A 22,108-nucleotide genomic window follows, 5' to 3' on the forward strand; every position below is an offset into this window, starting at 1 on the left:
ACTTGGCTGATAAAGCCTCTTGAGTCACTTTTTTTTTTTTTTTGAGTCACTGTTTTAAGAAATTCTCAAGATGCAGCATGTGAATGGGAAAGTGTACGCATCTTAAGATTTGATGAGCTTTTAAGTATATATATAGACCCCATGTAACCACCACTCAGATCAAGATTTAGAACATTTCCGACATCCTTGGGAGGCTCCCTTCTGTCTTTCTATGGAGTGTCTGGCAGGGTGGAATCAGAAAACCAGCCCTGCAATGAGAGCTGGATTATCAGAAATGATAAGAATTTGACCTTACCCAACCATCGGATGATCTGGGGGAAAATAAAAGTCCAAAAGAAGGTGTAGGGAAATCCAAGAAAAGGTGCTCCTTTGAAGCATGGACACAGGTGAACGAGTCAGAGCTTGTAGAGAAGCCTGGAAGTCGGTCCTGTCCGGCTGTAGTTGTGAGACCACAGAGGGGCTGGTATAGAAACACATGGAAGGCTGTAGGCGCATTGGAGCTGCTGCCTCTGTGAATTTACACTGAAACATCCGATGATGGATCAGGTCCCTGTGGGTCAGCAAGGCTGGAGTTCAAGGACTAGATGTGGCATGGAGAGAGCAGAGGGATGAGCTGGGACCCAGCAGCACTCTTGTATCTGTCTCACTGCCTGGAACCTTCGACGCTACTGCTTCACTGCTGCCTCCCACACCCCAACAGCCTCACTGTGGCAGCTCTAACTTGGAACCACACAGTGAAGGTGATTCTGGGAAGCATGGCCCTCAGTCTAAATAGGCTGATGATAGAATAATCCAACACAGTGGAAAAATGTCCGTGCCCACTAGATGTGGCTCATGGGGTTGTGCCCTCCAGCCGCAAGATGTAGGGCCCTTAAGACGGTGTGTGTTCCAACTGCACAACACCTAAATTAGCACCTTTTCCAGAGTTGGCATGGGAGGAGTTCTCTTCAATGATTTGAGAAACAAAGGCAGAAGAAAAATTATTAAATTTCCTTATGACTTGCAGCCCATTGACAAGTCTTAGAGGCAAGCAGAATGACCTTCCTCTTGGGACTCAACTGCCTGGATGTTGACACTTTGCTAAGGACAAAAGGCAATCTTCGCCTGACCCCCCAAGACCCTGTAAGTCTATTTTTACATATAAAAATTCCTTTGGAAACTTCCTTTAACAGTACCTTCCCCCGCCCCCCAAGATATACATTGGCCATCATCCCCCAAGTGTATGACCCACTGACATACATCTGAAGGGTCTCATTGAGTAAGGGACAGGTGAGGATAGTAGAGGGCCACATGATCAAGCTCACAGAAGTCCCAGAAATGCTGAGGTGTAAGGAAACCAGAGATAAAGGAACACACCAGACCACCCTGCCCCGGGCATCAGAGGTGGGATCTTCCTATGGCAGTCATCTTGTGACCAACAAAGAATAACCAGACCCCACAGAAGAAACAAGCCATTAAGGATATTATCACCAGTCCTTACTCAAACCAAGACATCACAAGAATGGTAAGGCCACAATCCCCGGTCAGTTCTAAATAAAGGATTGTTGGTGGAGGTCCGCGTTGGCAACCCTGTCTGGACCCCTCTTATTCCTGAGAGCTTTTTCTGTATCCTTGCTTAGTAAAACTCTATCGCTTTACTCCTTTTTGTCCGCGAGATTCATTCTTCGACTCGATAAGACAAGAGCCTCGCTCTCCTGCTTCAGCTGGATATCATTCCTGCGTCCATCTCTTTCCAAGCTAATGGAACTGGGTCGGATTCTCAGATGGTGGCCAAGGTCACTGTGCTTTAGTATGGAGTTCATGGGGGGCGGGGGTTGTGGTTCTCGACTCTGGTCACACAATGGAATCATTTGGGGAGCTTTACAAAATGCTGATGCCTGAGATTTTGATAAGATTGGTTTGTGGTGCAGCCTGGGCATTGGGGATTTTTAAGAAAATCTCCCTAGATGATGTGAATGGGCAGCCAAGGTTGGGAACTACTGGTGGAGCAGGCCCTGGCGCTTGGTAGGCTGGTTCTTCTTTCAGGGGCTTTCTGCTTTCTTATGCAGCAGAAAGGTTAAATGGAACAGAGGCTGCCTTCCTTGGGGTAGGTCCCTCCTGCTCTTACTGCTCTTTTTCCTTCTTTGCTCATTGCTTTTGGCTCACAGATCAGCTGACGATAAGATCTGGAATACAGGGGAGCCAGAAACTCCTTAAGCCTCAAGGCCAAATGGCCTCCTTCCATCCAGTTGACCAGATTTTCCTGCATATGCCCAGACTCTCCCTGCTTCTTCCCAGAATTGTGAGGGGGAGTCTGCAGGGTCCGAGAGAAGTTATCTGAACACAAATCCATTCATCGGGGTTAGAATTCTCAAACTAGATTTCCCTGCTGTTCACAGCACAGTGACCACAGTTAACAAGACTGTTTTGTATATTCAAAGGTTGCTAAGGGAACAGATCTTAAAAGTTCTCATCACACAGACACACAGAAATGGTGACTATGCGAGGTATGGATGTGTTAATTAACCCGGTTGTGGAGATAATTTCACAACATATGCCATATATTAAATCATTAGGTTGTATGCCTTGAATTTACACAGGGTTAATGTAGATGATAGCTCAATAAAGTTGGGGGGAAAAGGGAAAAAAAAATCCCCAGACTTAAATTATCCCCTCCTCTGGGCCCCACCCAAAGCCAAGTGAATCAGGCTCTCAGGGAAGAGTCCTGACATAGATAGACATTTTGTATTTTATATAATTTTGCTAATATTATAAACACTTGTGTGGAGTTATATTACACAGATACACAAATCTTCAGTGTACAGCTTAATGAATTTTTACAGAAATATATATCCATGTACCACCATCGTGATAAAGCTATAGAACTTCCTAGCACCAACCCCCAAGCTTCTGTATGCCTTTCCCAGGGAGTAACTGTGCCCCGCGCCACCCCAGGGAGCCACTATTCTGATTTCTCTCACCTAGATTAGGTTTGCCTGCACTTTGAACTTCATATAAATGGCACCATGCAGTACATTTATTTATTTATTTATTTATTTTTAAAGATTTATTTATTTATGAGAGACAGAGAGAGAGAGAGAGGCAGAGACACAGGCAGAGGGAGAAGCAGGCTCCATGCAGGGACCCTGATGTGGGATTCGATCCTGGGACTTGATCCTGGGACTCCAGGACTACGCCCTGGGCCAAACCGCTGAGCCACCAGGGGATCCCCACACGTTCTTTTATTTTATTTATTTATTTTTTTCCACAGGTTCTTTTATTTATTTATTTATTTTTAATTTTTTATTTATTTATGATAGTCACAGAGAGAGAGAGAGAGAGGCAGAGACACAGGCAGAGGGAGAAGCAGGCTCCATGCACCAGGAGCCCGATGTGGGATTCGATCCCGGGTCTCCAGGATCGCGCCCTGGGCCAAAGGCAGGCGCCAAACCGCTGCGCCACCCAGGGATCCCTCCACAGGTTCTTTTAGATCTAGCTTCTTTCTCTTTAATGTCTGTGAGATTCATCTACCTGGCAGGGGGCAGCAGTAATTCATTCAATTAATTGAACATGCCCCAATACATCAATCCATTCTATCTATTGATGTAGGAAAAGAACGTTAGAGTTCGAAGCCCATGGCCAAGAAAGAATTCTTGAGACATCTTTGGTGCAAAATGGTGGTTTTATCAAAGCACCAGAGACAGGAGCTGTGGGCAGAAAGAGCTGCCCTCGGGTCATAAGGAGTGGCCCATTATGTACTTAAAATTGGGAGGGAGCTAGGGATAGCAAGTCTCTGAGGAATTTTGGAAATAAGGTTTCCAGGACCTTGAGGGGCTAGCTATTGTTGAGAGAAGGTCGTTTATTACCGTCTAATAAAACCTGAGTCATGAGACCCACCGTGTATGGGTGGGCCATGTGCTTGGGGGATGATTGTCAACACGTTGGGGGGTTTGGAGATAAAGGAAATTTTATTTATTTATTTATTTATTTATTTATTTATTTATTTATTTATCTATTGGAGTTCAATTTGCCAACATATAGCATAACACCCACTGCTCATCCCATCATGTGCCCCCCTCAGTGCCCATCACCCAGTCACCACCCCCCCCGCCCCCCGCCCACCTCCCTTTCTACCACCCCTTGTTTGTTTCTCAAGTTAGGAGTCTCTCATGTTCTGTCTCCTAAAGGAAATTTCTAAAGGAACTTTTACATGTTAAAGCAGACTTACAGGGCAGCCCGGGTGGCTCAGCGGTTTAGCACCTGCCTTCAGCGCAGGACGTGATCCTGGAGACGGGGGATTGAGTCCCATGTTGAGTTCCCTGCATGGAGCCTGCTTCTCCCTCTACCCGTGTCTCTGCCTCTCTCTCTCTCTGTGTGTCTCTCATGAATAAATAAATAAAATCTTAAAAAAATAATAAATAAAGCAGACTTACAGGATCCTGAGGGTCGGGCTAGGATTGCTGCTTTTGTCCTTAGCAAAGTGTCAACATCGAAGGAGTTGAGTCCCTAGAGGAATGTCACTCTACCTGTCTCAAGGACTTGTCAATGGGCTGTAGGTAGTAAGGAAATGTAATATTTTTTCTTCTGCCTTTGTTTCCCACATCATTTGTGACAGAAATTTGATTGTGTTCCATTTTTGACTATCATAATAAAAGCTCCTGGTGTCACTTTTGTATGTGTCTTTGGGTAGAACGCATTTTTTGGGTGTGTTTGTTTTTCTTGGGCATATCATTGCAAGTAGAATTACCAGGACATTGGGCAAGTGTATGCTTAGTGTTTACAGACAGGGCAGAGGCATGTCTCTCTTTTTTGAAACTCCTAAGGTGGTTCTAATGTTTAGCCCAGGTTGAAAATAATGTATCTGGAAGGTAAAAGAGGCACTTTCAGTAAATATGGGGCAGCATTGTATTAAAATCCAAGTCAAGAAAGGGGTTGCTGTGTCCTTAGCATAATAAGGCTAGATTTATTATTTCTCAAGTGTTAAAAAACTAAATTCAACTGAGTAGATTTGAAGATTTAATTGGCTTTATTAAGTAATTCATGACTCAGGCAGTGTTCCACCCAGCAAGTAGAGTGGAGCTCCAAGGAGTCCTACAAGATGGAAAATTTTTATAGGAAGAAGGGAAGGATGGAAGCTGTTAGCAACAGAAAAGAAGGGTTTTGGGCAAGGTCACCTTCCCTTAGGGGGAAGGGCAGGGGGCTCATTAGGTGGATTAGCTCATTTTACTATGAAGGATGGAGAGCCCTTGTGACAGATAATCTCATTGGTGCTGATCAGAAAAATCCCAGATCCATTGGCTTAAAATTCTGGAGAGAGGATGAATCTGCAATTAAGTCTTGGTTGCAAGTGACTCCACCTTGGGCCCTCCGGCTTTCTCTTTAACTCCCTCAAACCTATCCTTACTTCCTCCCACTCTTGATGCCTGCCTATGTCCCCAGATGTCCTTTTCTTAAAATCTCCTCTCCCTGTCCAGCAAATAATCAAGCCTCAGCTACCTGAGCTGCCAACTCTGGTGGCTGCTGGCCTCTGCTCTCTGGCTGGTGGGGAGGGATGAGCTCTGATTTCTTTCTTCTGGTTTCTCGACATAGAAAGAAGGTAGGGCCCTGGCCCCATGGATGAGGGGTGCAAGGACAAAGGGGACATATTCTTCCAATGTAGCTATAGCTTGCTTTCTCCTAAACTAGTCAAAATCAGACCACTCACTATTTGCTTCCCTGAGGATTGACTTAATAATCGAAAACCAACACGCACCCCCCCCCCCCCTTCTGCTTTGGTAGACCTCAAAGGCTACACAGGGAAAAACCTGCCTAATAGGGGAGCCGTATAAGGCTCAACCCAGTTCTGAGTTATTTTGGAGAAATGTGAGATTTATTACTGTACTGACTCCTGCCCAATGTTGTGAAATATTTAAAATCTAATACAGTCGAAGCTAACATAATTATTGAGGAATATGAAAGTGTTAATGTTTCAGAGAACTGATGCTACCCGGGCCTAATATTAATCAGTAGGAAGCTTACTATTCAAACAGAATTGGAATGAACTGGGCTGCTTTAACCGTCTTTCTTTGTGTTCAGAGAGGACATTATCTTCTCAAGGGTGGAATGGCTGCCATTTGCATAATGTCATTCCTTTTGTTCCTTATGTTGTCCCAACTGATTGCTTCAGAATATTCGACCTCTGCTGCTACTCCTATCTTTCTTGCCAATAATGATAGTCCTCTTCCCTCTTGATGTGTAAAGTGTAGGTAAAATGAGTCGCTTCAAAGCACAAGTCTTCTTGTGGATCCCCCTCTGTTGGGGCGGTGATATTAGCACATTGGCCGTGGGGGGGCCAGAGACTCTGGGTTGGGGTAGGGAGAGAGAGCTGGCTCCCCGGGCTCCCTGATGAATGGAAGGGTCTCATTACCTGGTGGGAGAGGGGGTTTGGAAGAAAACAGTTGGATTTGAGTTTTAGAAATTCCCCTTCCTGAGAGAGACTTGAAGTGGGGATTGCTTGCTTCCTTGTGGTTAATAAAATCTGCTAAGTTTCCGCAACTGAGCTGTTTTGCCTTCTTTAAATCGTCCTGAGATGTTAAGGGGCAAGGATACTAGGGCTGAGGGTGGATAGGACTAGCATTGGTAACAACATAATATATTTGCATTTCTCAAGCACTGGCTATGAGCTGGTCATGTGTTAAGTGTCACATGAGCATCGCCTTTAGTCCTCACCTCGCCCAGTGAGGTGGATTCTACTGTTATCTCCATTTTGGAGTATAGGGAAGGAAAAGCTTTCTTCTATCCTCTTATTTTTTGTACCTGGGTCATGCAAATTAAACTGATGATGATAAGTTAACAGAAGAAGATGCTTATAATTTAATTTGTTTCATGCACACCAAGCGCTCACAGAAAAGGAATGAAAACTCAAAGTGGTTAGGCCTGAGAGCTTATATACCATTCTCACAAAGGGTGATAAAGTTATGGAGAAGTGACACAACAAAAAGGAAGGAGGTTTGGGCTTCAAAGGGCCGTAGATTGTGAGAAATTAAATACATGGGGGAAACTAATGGAAGGTTAGTGTTATTTCAGTAAGATTTATTTATACTGATTCAAGTTGGTGCCACCTCCAGTGTTAGGAATCATTTCCTTTTCCCGGTGTGGGAATAGAGAGTTGGGGGACAGCTTCACAAAGGGAAATTTATGCCCTGCTTTTAGGCAGAAAGGGGGAGGGTAGAGTTTTTTTTTTTTTTCTCCCTTAAATCTGCTGTTTCTTGATTGCCTTCAGCTCAAAATAATCCTTCTGTATGCTAAGGGGGTGGGGCATATTTTGAGTTGGTTTATCCTGATCCCTTCTAGCAGCTGAGTAAACTAAAGTATCAGGCGCAATTTGCCCAAGGTCACAGGGCAGGGACTTGAACTGGGTCTGTTTTAATGACTGTAAAGTGAGGTTGGGTGGAGGGAGGCGATTTGGGGGGCAAAGATAAAGGAGGTCAAGTTCAAGGAGCTCAAAATTTCTGCTCCTCCAAGCCATGTTAGCCCTCAGGATGCTCAACACAGGAAGAAACTGCTAGACTTCTAAAGAGATGAGCAGCAGCAGGAGACAGAAAGAAATGGGAGGATGAGGACCTGTGAGTCAAGCCAGGAAACTTCTGTCAAGGAGGCTGGAAGTCAGAACAGAAAGGTCAGAAACCAGAGATGAGTCAACGCCAGAAGTGGCGAATTTATGCTTTTTAACAAAGCAGTAGGGAGAGGGGAAGAGGCAGGGAGGGAAGAGGATGTTAAGAGTTAAAGCTATGAAGAGATTCATTGCAATGTGAGTGTGGGGCTGGCTGGACGACTCCGAAATCAGGAGGGCAGGCCATTATGAGGTGCAGGTTAGAAACTCTTGGGCAGGGGTTTATGCTGCCGTCCTCAGGTAGAATTTCTTTTTGGAAAAGCCTCAGTTCTGGGGCGCCTGGGTGGCTCAGTTGGTTAAGTGGCAAGCTCTTGACTTTGGCTCAGGTCATGATCTCACAGCCTTGGATGGAGCCCCACATTGGGCTCCAAACTCAGTATGGACTCTGCTTGAGATTCTCTCTCTCACCTTCAGTCCATCCTCTCCACACAGCCCCCCAACCCTGATCCCGTCAAATAAATAAATAAAGTCTTAAAAAATAAAAGCCTCACTTCTGCTCTTAAGGCCCTTCAATTGATTGTACCAGGCCCACCCAGATTCTGGAGAATAAATCGCTTAAAGTCAGATGATTATAGACATTAATCACATTACAAAATTTCTTCACAGCAACACCTGCATTAAAGTTTGATGGAGGGATCCCTGGGTGGCGCAGCAGTTTGGCGCCTGCCTTTGGCCCAGGGCACGATCCTGGAGACCCAGGATCGAATCCCACGTCGGGCTCCCGGTGCATGGAGCCTGCTTCTCCCTCTGCCTGTGTCTCTGCCTCTCTCTATCTCTCTGTGACTATCATAAATAAATAAAAATTAAAAAAAAATAAAAATAAAGTTTGATGGAATAATTTCTTTATTCACATAAAACTCACCATTACAGTACCCAATAAACTCTTGCTGAATTAATAAATAACAGAAGCTAGTGTGTATTGAGCAGTTAATAGATACCAGGCCCTGTTTTAAGATGTTTGTACGTATTAAGTATTTTCCCTTCCCAGCACATTTATAAAGTCGTTATTATCATTACTCGTGTCCACCATTAATGCTGCTTTGCGATCCATGTTTCCGCTTCTTCCTCTAGGGATGTGGTAGGTTCTCACTTTGCTGTCCCCATTCACTTTCAGTAGAACCATGTGACTTGTTTTGTTCAATGGATTATGAGCTGGAATGAAGTGTATCACTTCCAGGCAGCACGTTTAAGCTAGCATATCACCTCTCTTTCTTTTATCATATCCCATTGACCAGCAATGTCTAAATGGTGGAGCTGCTACCAGCTTGGGTCTCCTGGAGCGGGTCAGCAGAGCCCTGGCTGACCACAATGGACACGTAGTGTGTGTTTGAAGCTACTGATATCTTGGGGTTTCTTGTTTCCACCGTCTAACCCAACCTATCCTGATGATCTGGTTTTGCAGAAGAGGACATTAAGGCATAGGGTGGTGAAGTAACTTGTCCAAAGTCACACAGCTAGGATTCAAACCTGACCATCTATTAGTCCTTACCGTCTAGAACCCTAGGATGATTCAGATCGCCACTTTTTTTCCTAAAACTTGAATCTTTGGCTTTCCCTTTGGAAAGGGAGACTTTAACTTCCCCTTCCCCCACCCCAGACATTTGGCAATGTCTAGAGACATTTTTGGCTGTCATCACTTGGGGGGCGGGGGAGGGGGATTTGCGCAACTGGCATCTGGTGGGTAGAAGCCAGGGATGCTGCTAAACAGCCTATGTGCAAGACAGTCATCTCCCCTCCCCACCCCCCAAAGAGCTATCCAGCCCCAAATGTCAACAGCACAGCTGGAGCAAAGCCCTGATTTTCCTCCTTGAAATCCCTCTGTTGCTTAAGTTAACCACAGTTGGCTTCTTTTGCTTGCAACCAGAGACTTGGTTGGGTTGTCATGAGTTAGTTAATTAATTAATTGAAAACAGTGGGGTGTCAGTGCTGGGGCTGGTCTTATTTGACATTTGCCTAACTGCTCTGGAGGAGTGAGGGGTGTGAGCCCCACATTCCCTGGTGACACTTAGCTGTGCCAGGTAGTGAAATGCCAAGCCACTGGTGATAAGCTGCAGGAAGATCTCACCAGGCTGTGCGAGTGGGCAGAGGAATTGCCAAGGATGAGCTTCAGTGTGGGCAAGTGTAAGGTGCCGCGTTTGGCAAAAAATAAGCCAAGCTATACTTAGAGGTTGGAAAAGGATGGAACAGGATAGAAGAAGACAGATGCAAATGAAAAAGACTTCAGGAAGTGATTCCCAAGCCTGATTGGCAGATTCACCTAAGCTCTAGACAACAATACCGATGCTCAGGCCCTTGCCCTAAGATGTACTTGATCTGAGGGGTGGGCCAGACTACCCAGGCCTGCTTTTTATTTTCTGCAGGAAAACAGGCCCAGTTTCCCCCGATTTTCCGATTTTCAAAAGAAGCCAAAGATACTGGCTTTTATGTGCAAGTTCCTACTTTTTCTCTTTTTATGGTAACTTTTAATTTTGAAATAATGTCAGGCCTATATAGAAAAAAATTCCAAGAATGGTATAAAGAGTTCTTATATCCTATAACCAGAGTCACCAGTTTCTACCATTTGCCCCACTTGTTTTATCGTTGTTAAATTCCCAATTTTTAGAGACATCCTACGGACCAAGCTACGCAAGAATACGAATGGACTTTAGTCTTTAAACTATCAGTTGGGGACTTCTGGTCAGGCTCACTTCACACCAATCCAATAAGGATCTCTGCAGTGGGGTCTAGATATTTTTTTTTTTTTTTTTTTTAGATATTTGTATTTTTAAAAAATTCCTCCAGGTGATGCTAATGTGCAATTAGAACTGAAAACCCTGGTCCTGGTCCCTCCTGGTGATTCCATCCCCCTTATTGGCGATGGATTTAGGCATACATCCAGATAGGTGACCCCATTTGTGTGACCCCATCCTGGCTGGAGAGCTGGGAAAGTCTAAGGGAATGCTTCTGAGGAAGATTTCTTCACTCCTAATGACACACAGAAAAGAGGCAGTTCTCCTGCTGGATGTTGTATTTGGATACATTATATACTGGACTAAGGATGGGAGCAGAAAGATGAAAAGACTTTGGGTCCTTGAATTAATCTTTGAGCTGCTGAATTAGCTAATCTTGGGATCCCTTTATCTGGGATATATTTTTTAAGATTTTATTTACTTATTCATGAGAGACACACAGAGAGAGGCAGAGACATAGGCAGAGGGAGAGCAGGCTCTCTTCAGGGAGCCCAGTGTGGGACTCGATCCCAGAATCTTGGGATCACGACCGGAGCCGAAGGCAGACACTCAACCACCAAGCTGCCCAGGCATTCCTGGGAATTTCTTTTTACAAAGGATATAAGTTTCCTAAGTTGTATGGTAGAGATGACTAGTCACCTGCTAAAGATTCAGGCATATCTTATATTATATAGAGTTCTTACCTGGAAGTGTAGAGGCCACGGTAGGTAGGCCACTTTGGAATGGAGACTATTTTGAATTAAAAATAATCAGAACCCAGAAGATTCAAGAAAAGCTCTTTACCTCCCCCACAATTGCCTAGAAAGAATTTAGATGGAGAAACTGCTCCAGGAAGAGAGTTAACATCATGCATGGGCACATTATGATGGAAAGTAGGTATGGTGGACAGGGAGGGACCCAGCGTAATCTGTTCAGTCAAAGTCCTTTATGTCCCACTGTTTCTGAGTGATCCAGAAACATTTGTTTACCAAACCCATGCTCTTTTTCATCCCCCTGTGAATCACATTTTCACCCCCTTTAAAGTCCCAGACCTCTACCTTCTTTTCTTCACTTCAGAATAATATGTGTACCTTATTTTGCCCGACTGTCTTTGGATTTTCTATGTCTGTGTGGACTCCCTGTACGTATTCTACTAATTTGATTTTCTCCTATTAATCTGTCTTATGTCCATTTAACTTCTTAGTCTGGCTAGAAGGACCTCGAAGGGGACAGGACATTCTTGCATCCTGACAGAAGACACTATCCAACCATGGGTGACATTTTCAGCATCCCCTTCCCTGAAGTCCAGATTGAGCCATGTGACTTGTTCTCATTAATGGAATGTGACATGACGTGGGTTACTTCTTGGTTAGGGCAATTGAGTTTAGGTGCACTATCCTTCACCTCCTCACCCCACACCCAAAGTCCCCCTCACTCCCTCTACCCAGGTGGATAACATTAGGATGACCCTAGAGCCACAAGATGGCATAACTACAAGACAGAAGCAATTTGGTTTCCTGAGTTATGGCCCGGAGCAGAGCCATCCAGGAGAGCTGCTCAGCAAGCATACCAACATTGGAATTTGTGTGAGCAAGAAATTAAGGTTTGTTGGGTTAATCCTCTGATAACAATCCTCTGGGTTGTTTTCTATGATAGATAACCTTGACTATCTAAAGAATACTAACTATTTAAGGGACGCCTGGGTGGCTTAGTGGTTGAGCGTGTGCCTTTGGCTCAGGTTGTGATCCTGGGGTCCTGGGATCGAGTCCTGCATCAGGTACCCCACAGGGAGTCTGCTTCTCTCTCTACCTATGTCTCTGCCTCTCTCTCTCTCTCTCTGTGTCTCTCATGAATAAATAAATAAATTTTTTTTTAAGAATACAAACTATTTGAGTTAGAATTGGGTGTTACTTGCAGCCCAAAGATGATGATGATGATGATGATGATGATGATGATGATGATGATTATCATTTAAGTAAGCTCTACACCCAACGTGGGACTTAACCTCATGACCCCAAGATCAAGAGTTGCATGTTCCACCAACTGAGCCAGCCAGGCACCCCTCAGTGATTCTTTTTTTTTTTTTTTTTTTTAAAGATTTTATTTATTTACTCATGAGAGACACACACACACACAAAGAGAGAAGCAGAGACACAGGCAGAGGGAGAAGCAGGCTCCATGCAGGGAGCCTGATGTGGGACTCAATCCCATGTCTCCAGGATCATGCCCGGGGCCGAAGGCAGGCGCTAAACCGCTGAGCCACCCAGGGATCCCCCCCCCCCCCACTCAGTGATTCTTATTTAAAACATCAGAGAAGGACCCGTAAAGTCCAGAACATACATCTCTAAGCTGGCTTTTGTTTGTCTAGTTTTGCTTTTATTTACAAAGAGGCAATTAGCATTCGACAAATTTAATCTACCATCCAGGAGTTCCTTGCTTTCAGCTCTGGTGACTTGGCCTTGTCATTGCCTTTATGGTGGCTTGGATTCTGGACTGATGATTTGTGATCCCTCAGACACCATCACCTGGTTTCTGGTCCCTGGTTCTTTTTCTGTCTTGGCTCTTTCCTAACTGAACTGGCTCGGAGGTGCTGATTTCCCTTGTATAAACATCCTGACTAAATGCCATTCTGCTCCAGCTGTCCTGCTGTCCCTAAGAAGGACTCTCAGCTGTCCCCATATGGCTGGGCATTCCTCAGTTCTGGAAGCTTCCAGAGGCACAGGGTCTAGTCAGTGCTCATTTGGTATCTAGGAACAGAGACACACTCGGGCTTGCTCAAGGAAGTTGCTGAAGGGGTGTAGAAAAACTCTCCCAAAGGGATCCCTGGGTGGCGCAGCGGTTTGGCGCCTGCCTTGGCCCAGGGCGCGATCCTGGAGACCCGGGATCGAATCCCACGTCAGGCTCCCGGTGCATGGAGCCTGCTTCTCCCTCTACCTGTGTCTCTGCCTCTCTCTCTCTCTCTCTATCATGAATAAATAAATAAAATCTTTAAAAAAAAAAAAAAAAAAAAAAAAACCTCTCCCAAAAAAAAGGGGGCAAGGTGCTCCCAGAAATCAAGGAAGCCACTCTTTCCTCATAATATAATGGCTTTCCTTTAAGCAGTTCTTAATGCATTCACATTCTCTACTTGCTTCCTTCACATAGTGGAACATCCACTAGATGAATAGCTCCACGCTTGGCACAGAGGACAACAGTGGAGAACAAGAGTCAGGTATGCTCCTCTCATGGAACTTACATTCTAGTAACTAAACAAATACACACAAAATTTTTTAGACTTTTGAAATATCAAGGGAATAAGTATGGACTCTACCAAAAAAAAAAAAAATGTAGATCTTCGGTCAGGAATTAGTGATGGAAGCCCTCACTAAAGAGGTGACTTACCAGCTTACATCTGAAAGATGAGTAAGGGCCAGCCATATAAAGAGAAGAGATTTCAAGCAATGAGAACAGCAGTTGCCAAGGCCCTGAGGCAGAAATATAATTGGCTGGATCAGGGAACTGAAAAGAGAGGACACTTGACTGGAGGGTAGGCAGCAAGGTGAAAAATGACGGAATAAAGTTGGGCAGATTAATAAGGTCTTGATATTGCAAGACCTTGGAGACCATGGCAAAAATTTGGATTTTATTTACATACAATGGGAAGCCTTTGCAGGTTTTTTTTTTTTTTCCCCTCAAGTTTGGCCCATTGTTGCTGCCCCAGTCCCAAGTCTTCCTTATACCTTTTCTGTTCTGCTCCCCCTAGCCAACTAGTAACTGCTTTCTGTGTCTCTTAGAATTCCCAGCAGAGATTATCCGGTTGGCTCAGTTTACCTTTTAAAGTCAAGTCACAAATCCTAACCACTGGCCACCCTATGAATAGATTGGCTAGTTGCAGATAGGGTATAATCTGTGATTTAGCCAGGTGTGCTCCGGGGCAAGTTCATGTCCAATTCATGGTCAAGTCTGTAAGACTGGACAATGCAGCAATGATACAAGCTCTTAGAGAAGCATTCCTTTTTCCCCTTTTGTTTTTTAAAAAAGATTTATTTAGTTTAGAGAGAGAGTAAGCACAAGTGGGGGGGCAGAGGGAGAGGGAGAATCTCAAGCAGGCTCCCCACTGAGCTCAAAGACTGACTCGGGCCTCCATCCCAGGACCCTGAGATCATGACCTGAGCCAAAATCAAGAGCTAGACACTCAACTGATTGCGTCACCCAGGTGCCCCTCTTGGAGAAGTATTTCTAAAGATAAAGATAAGAGTCAAGAAACTAGTACTTCACTGGATGCCTAACTTATTAAACGTCTAAAAATACACATCAGATTGTATGTATTGTGCTTACGGTCCAAATTCAACATCCCTAACAGGCCTGTGATGCTACATCCTTTGGTTCTAGCTTTCCCTTAAGACTCACCTGATGCTACTTTCTCTTTCACTCTGAGCTCCAGCTTTGCTGTTTTATGTGGGACAGGGGTTGGGGTGGGGGTGGAGTGTCTCCCCAGTCCCAGAGCCTTTGCACCTGCTGCTCTTTTCCCTTGTACACGTCCCTCTTTTTGCTTGGCTAACTCTAACTCTTCCTTTAGGCAGACCTCCTCCTTGAGCCTCCATCAAAATTAGAGGCCCCTGTTTATATTGCCTGGCAAACGGAGCTACACCTGGGACAGAACATGAGGATCTTAGTAACGGAGCAAGAGATTTGAGAAGTGTGACCAGCATAACTTAGAGAGTGGCTTTTTCAAAAATTTTTTTTTTTTTTAAGATTTTATTTATTTCTTCATGAGAGACACACACACAGAGAGGCAGAGACACAGGCAGAGGGAGAGGCAGGCTCCATGCAGGGAGCCCGATGCGGGACTCGATCCTGGACTCCAGGATCATGCCCTGAGCCGAAGGCAGACACTCAACTGCTGAGCCACCCAGGCATCCCTTTTTCGTATGCTTCGGAGCCAGGCAGACATGGGGTTGCATACCTGCTTTGCTGTGTCTTGGCAAGTTTCAACATCTAGCCAGTGGGTTGAACAATAGTACCTACCTCAAAAGTGAGGATTAAATGAAACAAAATAAGTGAAGTTCACAGCATGCAGAGTGGGGGCCCAGTGACCATGAATACTCTTCACAGGGATTTGAATGACAAGGGTTGGCCGGATCCTGGCTGCAAACTGCGAGTGGTAATATTAATATTTATTTGATGCCAGCCAGCTAGGTCCGGCTGAGCAGGCTTCAAGCAAAACCCTCTGAGGCCGCAGAGGCCGCTCGTGCCAAGCCTTGCAGGGAGCAGACCTAGACGGTGCGGGCCGTGGGAGGGGCAGGCAGGGGGTCCCTCCTGGGGGGGTCAGGTGCCTACTTCTCTCCTCCTGCTCTCTGGTCTTTGATACTTTGTCCAGAGCAGGCGTCTACCTAATGAAGCCCCTGGGATTTTTCTGTCCATCCCCATATGCTTCCTGAGATGCCCTGTTTTTTTGAGAAAGTCTTGGTTCAGATTTGCACGAACCAGGGTGGCAGGGTGGGGGTGGGAGTTACACTTTGTTCCACCCCGCAGGATTCATCACCTGCTTGCTCATGTCTCAGCTCTTTCCCTCTCCAAGGGTGCCTGGAGCCCCGATTCCCAAAGCGAGGGATGAGACATTGGGGCCTGACACACATCTGTGGTGTCAGAGGCGCGGGTCCCCAGGTGAGAAAGCTACTCACTTCCCGTGCTCCTTGGATCCTTCGGATGAAGCCGGGGGAAGCGTCTCCTCTGGTGCGGAGTGTCTTTAACGTCTCCCTGACACGTTGGTTGCATCCTCTTTACAAAAATCAGGCAGCAGCGGCGAGAAGACGGCATGATTGTTTTGTTTTTATTGTATTTATTTTCCCAGGTGCCACTCGCTTGTGGCAAGCGATTCCAGTTTTCCTTTTAAAGTGGTGACATCAAGTTCACTATCAAATACGCTTATTGAAGTAAGAAACGACGACAGTCAATTGAAAGAAAAACGTCAGACAGATAATTGCCGATGTGGCATGTGCCTATGACAAACTTCGCGGGGGTCATGGTGCTGCGGTGACAGGTCTGGAAAATGCTGGAAGATGAGGAAGTTACTCAAATCAGGGAGCCGAGGCTGGGTATGTCAGTGCCAGTCCTCCTCATTAGCGCCTAGCCTAAGACATGTTCTTTTTGAGCCTGTGTCATCGCTTGCCAAAATGGGGAGAGGAATTCCTACCACATACGGGCTTGTTTTAAGGATTCGAGGAGGTAACTTGATGTACGTGAGTGTGATTTGCACGCAATGACTCTTAAGTGTTAAATGAAATGAATGGGTGAATGGGTGTGCGTTTGCGCTCTGCAGGCAAAGTGACTGCGTGGGGTGAGCAAGTGTCTCACTCTCTGGGGGCTTCCAGTCTCTGGTGGGGATGAAGTCTGGGCGAGTCATGTAACCCCTTTTGCCTCAGTCTTTTCCTTGGAAACTAGGGGATTATCCTGAGAGGATGTGTACAGTTCTAGAACACAGCCTGGCACCTGGCAATGCTAGGTAAGTGTGAGCTCTCAGCATCCTACTGTGCCCTCTGCGGTAACTGGAGCCCTAGGTGGGGGTGCTCTCTGGAAGTGTGAATCGGGAGGCACGGGCCAAACAAACAAGCCGTGCTTTTTGGTATGGAATAGTCAAAATATTCAAATGTCCTTCCACTCCCCACCCCCACTTCCCCTGCACCTTTGAAGCCCACTCTTTCTACCCCCTCAACAGTTCCCATTTGGCTTCTGTCTTCCTGCAGTAATGCTTGCTGTGGACTGGGCTGTGCCTCCCAACCCCACCCCACCCCAAAGTCACATGCTGAATCCCTACCCCTTGTTGTGATAGTTTTACAGATGGGGTGTTTGGGAGGTCACTGGGAGTAGATGAAGCCAAGAGGGTGGGGCCTCTGCGCTGGGATTGGTGGCTTCCCAAAAAGGACAGATAGTGAGAGAGACAGAAACAGAGACAGAGAGACAGAGACAGAGAGCAGGAGCACTGCCCTCCTCTGGTCGTAGGAAGACAGTGAGAAGGTGCAAGCCAGGAGAAAGCCCTCCCTGCAAGGGCCTTGAACTGTGGAAAGTTGAGCCAGGCAAAAGGACCCACCATGACCACCAGGCTGAATGCAAACAGGCTCATGAAGCCATAGGCCCTAACCGACCGATGGGCTACTTACAGCCAACCTAAGATTACCAAGGACGGGGAATCCCACCTGCCCCATACCCCTTCCCTCTGCCTCGTAAGTGTGGCTCCTCGCCACGGCCTCACGGCAGGCAGGCTCTCCTCTGCTGTCCTGCCCGCTGCTCCCTTGCAGTGTATTCAATAAACTCTTGCCTCTTGTTCTGCCTCGGGTGAAGTCTTCCCTGGCTTGCACCACCAGCCCCTACCCATCAGGACACCCGCACCCTCACGGAGAACCAAATGGGCTGGCACGCTCCCTGCTCTTGGACTTCCTAGACTCCAGAATGGTGAGAAATAAATGTCTCTGGTTTCAGCCACCCTGTCTACGGTGTTTTGTCATAGCAGCCCAAGCTGACTAAGATCATGCTCACTCTGCTTAGAACACCTCCCAAAAATAAAACTATATATATCGATTATTTACAACATGCTGCTCATTTTACATGTGGTAGTTTATTTGAGCCTCACAACTCCATTTTACATTGGAGTTCCATTTTACATTGGTTCCATTTTACAGATGAGGGGATCAAGGCTTGAAGATTAGATGGACTTGCCCCAGGTCCTTAGAGCTACTGGGTGCCAGAGCCAGATTTTTTTTTTTTTAAGATTTTATTTATTTGAAAGACAAAGTGAGTGAGAGAGAGAGAGAGAGAGAGAGCACACATGAGCAGGGGCAGAGGCAGAGGGAGAAGCAGACTCCCTACTGAGAAGGGAGCCCGATGTGGGGCTCGATCCCAGGACTCTGGGATCATGCCCTGACTGAAGGCAGACGCTTAACCAACTCAACCACCCAGGTGCCCCCAGAGCCAAATTTTTTAACACATGCTTGCCCCCAGCTAGACCCCAGAGATTCAGGTGAGGGACACACCGACTCTGACATTGGTGGGGACACTTTGCTAGTTTCAAGGGGTGATGGGGTGTCCGGGAAAGCCTCCTGGTGGTTAGAGTGTGATGAGCAAAACTCAGCTTCCAACACACAGGTGAGCTAGTTCCGTAGCAGGCAGCGAGTCTGTGCAGGAAGAAGCCGGAAGAAACAAAACACCCCCAGCTTGGTTGGTTACAACAAGGCAAAACCTTTAATAACATGAGTGCTTATTACATTAGCTGCTTCGGGGCTCTGACATCTTTGATTTCTGGTCATGTTTTTCTAACACGTAAAGGTGAATGCCTCCCTCAGGGCCACCTGGGCGGTTGGTGTCCCGAGGATTTGTGTGAGTGGGCAATGGGGACAATGCACGCGCCTGGGGAATCGGGGATCCCCCCCAGCCACCACCCATGACTTTGAGTAAAGTCCTCTTCCAAGGAGGGAAGAATGTGCAGGTCCTTCCAGTAAAGAAGGAAGAGAGGAGAACATCTGGCACAGATACACAGAGAGAGAAATGACATCGTGGGGTTGGCTTGAAAAGTCGGGGAGGAACCAGAGGTGGAGAGGTATGGAGGGGTGGGGGGGTTAGGACCCGAGGGCCAGGGGCCAAGTGTGGGAGAGGGCTGAGTCCATTTGGTTTCATTCTTTGTAAAAAGTAATACCATCACGAAGACCATGCCATGCAACCTCAAAACCGCCTCTGTACCCTGCCCCCCGACGCTGTGCTGGGGTGGAGGCCAGAGGGCAGAGGTCAAGTTCAGACGGGCGTGGTGCGCCTGTTGGCTGGATTATTATGCAGCGACTCTTTGAACTCTTTGGGCGTGGAATTGTGGAACTGTAGAAAAGCGTGGTCCCGGTCGGAATTGAGGAGGGTCCCCATGGTGATCTTTGAGGGGTCCCGGGAGAGGGTGAACATGGAGATGTCAGTGGAAGGGATGGTGTGGAAGCCTTTGCTGATGGGGGACAGGTCTCGGGATCTGGGCTCCGTGGAGCGGGAACTTGACCGCCTCCGGAATCTATACCTGTAGGGTGGAAGGCGAGCAAAGGTAGATTTCTTCAGGAGCTCCGAGTGGGATTTGGCACGTAACTGCTGATGTTTTTCTATATAGATGTGCACGGCAACGACTCCCACAATTTCTGCGATGATGAAAGAGAAGGCCCCGAAATAAAAGGACCAGCCATAGGAGTAGCTTTTTTTGGAGTCACGCTGCCCAGGGTCTCCAGCATTGGCTGATATATAAACTATGATGCCGATGATGTTGCTTAACCCTAGGAGAAGGGAAGAGAAAAAGACATCTTTTATACACCTCTGAGGGAACTGTCTCTTTGAGCCTTGAAAGATTTGTAGAAGATCAGGAACAGGAAGACAGGAGAATGGATTTATCACCGGGAAACCCAACCCATTTGGGTTTTCTTGGCCATTTCTTGCATGGTCTCACCCATTTCTTGAATGGTCTGTTCCTTGGGAAATGAGGAATTCTTCTGCTCGCTCCCAGGTGGCCTGGTTCAGCTACAGAATATACCCTATTCCTACAGCAGGTGTGGGGGGAGCTCAGGATGCATGTGTTTTCTCTTACAAGCCATTCATTCCATCAAAACCTAATCATTGGGGGCACCTGGGTGGCTCAGTCAGTTGAGTGTCTGCCTTCCGTTTGGGTCACGATCCCAGGGTCCTGGGATGGAGTCTCGTGCTCTGGCTCCCTGCTCAGTGTGGAGTCCACTTCTCCCTCTTCTCCTTCCCCCTACTCATGCTCTCAGTCTTTCTCTCTCTCTCTCAAATAAATAAATAAATAAATAAATAAATAAATAAATAAATAAATAAAAACCCTACTCTTTGGCAATTAATCACGAGGATGGTAAAATGAAGGGAGATACAGGTCCTTGCCCTTGAGTTGCTCGCCGTTAGTAGGAGAGACTGACACATAAATGTAATTAGAGCAAAATACAGTAAGGGCTCTATCAGAGACACATATAAAATATCTCGGGAGCAAAGGGAGATGGAACAGGTAAGCCACTGGGGTTTGAAGACAAGGTGACATTGGCTAGGGTTGCGCTGGGAGATGCAAAACTATAGAGTGCGAGAAGAGATGGAGAATGGCCTGCTAGGGTTTTCGCGTGGCTGATGAGGAGGTTGGTGGCATCTTGAGCTAAAGTAAGAGGCAGCAGAGAGAATAGGTTTAGAGAAGGGGAAAGATGTGAATAATGGAGCTGGACGTGCTTATGGCGAGTCTAAATGCAGCTGTCTGGTGGACATAGGTGGGTCTGCCCCTGCAGTCTGGGGAACTAATGAACCCGAGGGGAAAGGACAATAGCTTCCTAAAGCTTTTTATCTGCAGAGGATAAGATAAGGCTTAAGATTAGCCGCCGTTTGGGAATTGGGGAGCATGCAGCTGCAGTCCCAAGTGGGCAGGGCCCCCAGATCTAGCGTCCCTCAAGTGCCAGTGGAGAGGCATGGAAGGAGACACTTGGAGGTGAATTGATTCTCTAGGGAGTGGTAAGGAAGCAATAGAACCTGAGAGCCCAGGGGCTGTGATTATCCCTAACCACCTTTCTCACATTATGCTTTTTTAAAGATTTCATTTATTTATTTATTGAGAAAGAGTGAGCGGAGGGGGGAGAGGGGTGAAGAGAGAGAGGGAGAGAGAGAATCTGGAGCAGGAGTCTTGCTGAGCCCAGTGCCCGACACGGGGCTCGATCTCATGACCCTGAGATCATGACCTGAGCCAAAGGCAAGAGTCGGATGCTTCACCAACTGCGCCACCCAGGCGCCCCATCTTTCTCACATAACTATTCCAAAGGTGGAATGTCTCTTTTTGTCTCTTCTTCAAGGGCCTCATCTAGGCCTTGATACCAACAATGACTCAGGGAGGTTGGTATATCAGCTGGCACCTCCTTGTCTCCAAATTTAGGTGATGCTAAATGGAGGCTGGCCCTCATTACAGTTCCTAGCACCAGCTGGTAAATAACCATATCCAGTGGCCGCCTGTGTTCCTCTTTCAGTTTTTACTGCCCCATACTCTGCCCAGGGGTCCCCAAGATCTCTCCACAGTCCAGCAACTAAAGGGTTAAAGCCAGGCATTGCTGGGGATGCAGGACTCTGCTCCAGTGCTATTCTGACTGGCTGGTTGCACAGGCATTAAGGGGAGTTAGTATTTGAATATGATCTCTGGCCACTCTCCATCTAGGGCTTGCTTCCAGAAGGCAGGGTGGGGGCCTGCTTCTGCCTGTCTCCCCTTGGCTTATCCTGCGCAGGCGCCCAGCAGGTGGGCAGTGAGTTCTAGTCACTGAGCTATTTCTAAATATGGGGGCTAACACAGACAGCCCTGTGTCAGGCTGCAGGACCACAGGATAAAACATTGCTCCTCTTTCTGGAGTGTCAATTCGGCTGGAAGATTAGTAGGGAAGACACATTCTTTTATATTAAAATGAACACGGATATAATAAGGAGGAGAGAGCAGAATTCACATGAATTTTTAAGTGTAAATGGGAGACAGACTTCAAAGACATTTCAGCTCACTGAAGGCGGCTTCTAGCGATGCCCCTCAACTCCCCAGGGCCACGTTTTCTTTCTCCTCTGCCAGCAGCGAAATTTTGGTGGCAAAGTTTGGGAAGCCCCTAAAGGAAGTCTTTTTTTTTTTTTTTTTAAGATTTTATTTATTTATTCACGAGAAACAGAGAGACGCAAAGACACAGGCAGAGAGAGGAGCAGGCTCCATGCAGGGAGCCTGACGTGGGACTTGATCCTGGGACTTGATCCTGGGTCT

The 22,108-nt window shown here is 46.6% G+C and overlaps 1 protein-coding gene across 1 annotated transcript in view; it reads right to left on the reverse strand.

The window, feature by feature from the left end:
* Positions 1-18,532: 18,532 nt before the first annotated feature.
* CACNG3 (calcium voltage-gated channel auxiliary subunit gamma 3) overlaps positions 18,533-22,108 on the reverse strand; it is an 85,980-nt gene continuing 82,404 nt past the window's right edge. The window contains exon 4 of the mRNA XM_025983767.2: positions 18,533-19,613. Within this exon, the coding sequence (XP_025839552.1) occupies positions 19,102-19,613 (512 nt within the window). The 3' untranslated portion in view covers positions 18,533-19,101. The remainder of the gene's footprint in view (positions 19,614-22,108) is intronic.

Source organism: Vulpes vulpes, chromosome 3 (genome assembly GCF_048418805.1).
Source record: "Vulpes vulpes isolate BD-2025 chromosome 3, VulVul3, whole genome shotgun sequence".
NCBI classification, from domain to species: Eukaryota; Metazoa; Chordata; class Mammalia; order Carnivora; family Canidae; genus Vulpes; species Vulpes vulpes.